The 1,590-nt window shown below is 39.3% G+C and overlaps 1 protein-coding gene across 1 annotated transcript; it reads left to right on the forward strand.

Annotated features, from left to right (window-relative positions):
* Nucleotides 1–281: 281 nt before the first annotated feature.
* Nucleotides 282–680, forward strand: LOC148943205 (uncharacterized). Its single transcript, XM_089101764.1, has one exon. The coding sequence runs from the start codon at nt 282–284 to the stop codon at nt 678–680; it is 399 nt and encodes a 132-aa protein (XP_088957890.1).
* The last annotated feature ends 910 nt before the right edge of the window (nt 681–1,590 follow it).

Here is a 1,590-nt window from a genome sequence, read left to right on the forward strand (position 1 = left end):
TTACATTGCAAGTTTAATTTTCTTCATGGTCAAATTTGGAACTACGATGAAACAGGATTACTCACAGTTGTTCAGGCCCTAAAGGCGATTGCTAAAAAGGGAGCAAAACAGGTAGCACAGACTTTGTCAGCAGAAAGAGGGGAAAATACCACAATGCTATGCTTTGTATCTGCAATTGGTCAGACAATTCCACCAGTGTTTGTTTTTCCAAGGGTCAAAGCTCTAGAGAGGATGTATTGAGATGTACCACCAGGATGCATTAGCTTAGCCCATTGCAGTGGATGGATGACTTTGAACAATTTCCTTTGTTCCATGGAGCACTTTCTAAAAGAGGTCAATCCCAGAAAAAAGACCCTGTTTTACTCTTATTTGACAATCATGAAACCCATATCTCAGTAGAAGTAGTTTCCTTGTGTAAAGATAACGGCTTCCGTCTCCTAACCTATCCGCCCCATTGCTCCCATCGTCTCCAACCCCTTGATGTTTCAGTGTATGCACCATTGAAACATGCAATCAGGGAGTCGTGTGACAATAGGCTGCAATTGAACCCAGGCCAGAGAAATTTAATACAAGAAATAGCAAAAGTTTGCAAGTATCCCATTATGGAAAAGCTTAATACTCAAAACATCACAGCTGGTTTTGAGAAGGCAGTAATTTGGCCTTTACATCCAATTGTTTGACTGCTGTTGGTTCAACAGCAGTCAAACCTGCCTACGGCAGTAACTCCTTAAAGCATCAGACCAAATCCACAGGCAAAAATGCAAGTGGGTCCGCGCAAAAACCGTAGAAAAGGCAAAAGTAGAATTCTGACAGAAACGCCAGAAAAAAGAGCACTAGAAGCAGAGACGGAGCTAAGTCTTGCTAAGAAAAAGAAAAAGTCACTAAAAAAGTCAAAGGTTTCACTCATTGCTGACAAAACTAGAGACAGCATTTCAGACATAGATATACAGCTCAATGACGAGTCTTTACATTGTGGAATTATTAGTGAGTTTGAGACAGATGAAGAATTATCTTGTGGAAATTTTGTGCTTGTGAGGTTATGGTTGGAAAGAAGCAAAACTCTGCTGTTTACTATGTTGGTGAAATTGAAGAAATAAGTGGCAGAGTAGCAAAAATAAACTGCCTGCGCAAGTCTGGTAGGAAGTTCATCTTCTCTGAATGTCGAGATTGTGCAGAAACTGACTTTCAAGACATTATTATGAACCTTCCTGCACCGGTATCAGTAGGAGGAACTGGGAAAACAGCCAAAGCTCTTGTATTTGGCTGTGATTTTGCCCAATTTCCCATAAAATAAATTTAATGTAACATTTAACTTGTATATTATCTGAATTAAATGTTAATAATAGCTGAATCAAAAATTACAAGCATTAACTAATGAATGTCCAGAAATGCCCCATATGTGTCCGAAGTCACCCGCTGGTGGGATGGCTTTGGACACTTGAAGAGGTCACACATTTTTGGTTCTCACCAAGAAACGACTCGATGAATATCACCAAGAAAAGTGAATAATCGAGTTATCTATTCGTATAAAAAGGAAGTTTGTATCTTTAGAAGTACGCTTTTTAGGGGTCAAAATCCTCAAAATGTACG

Source organism: Artemia sp. Qi Xiang Cuo, chromosome 15 (genome assembly GCF_049724085.1).
Source record: "Artemia sp. Qi Xiang Cuo chromosome 15, ASM4972408v1, whole genome shotgun sequence".
In the NCBI taxonomy this organism is placed as follows: Eukaryota; Metazoa; Arthropoda; class Branchiopoda; order Anostraca; family Artemiidae; genus Artemia; species Artemia sp. Qi Xiang Cuo.

Bases quoted from the DNA above. Each gene is read 5' to 3' on its own strand.
- LOC148943205 (XM_089101764.1), top strand. From the start codon at position 282: ATGGATGACTTTGAACAATTTCCTTTGTTCCATGGAGCACTTTCTAAA.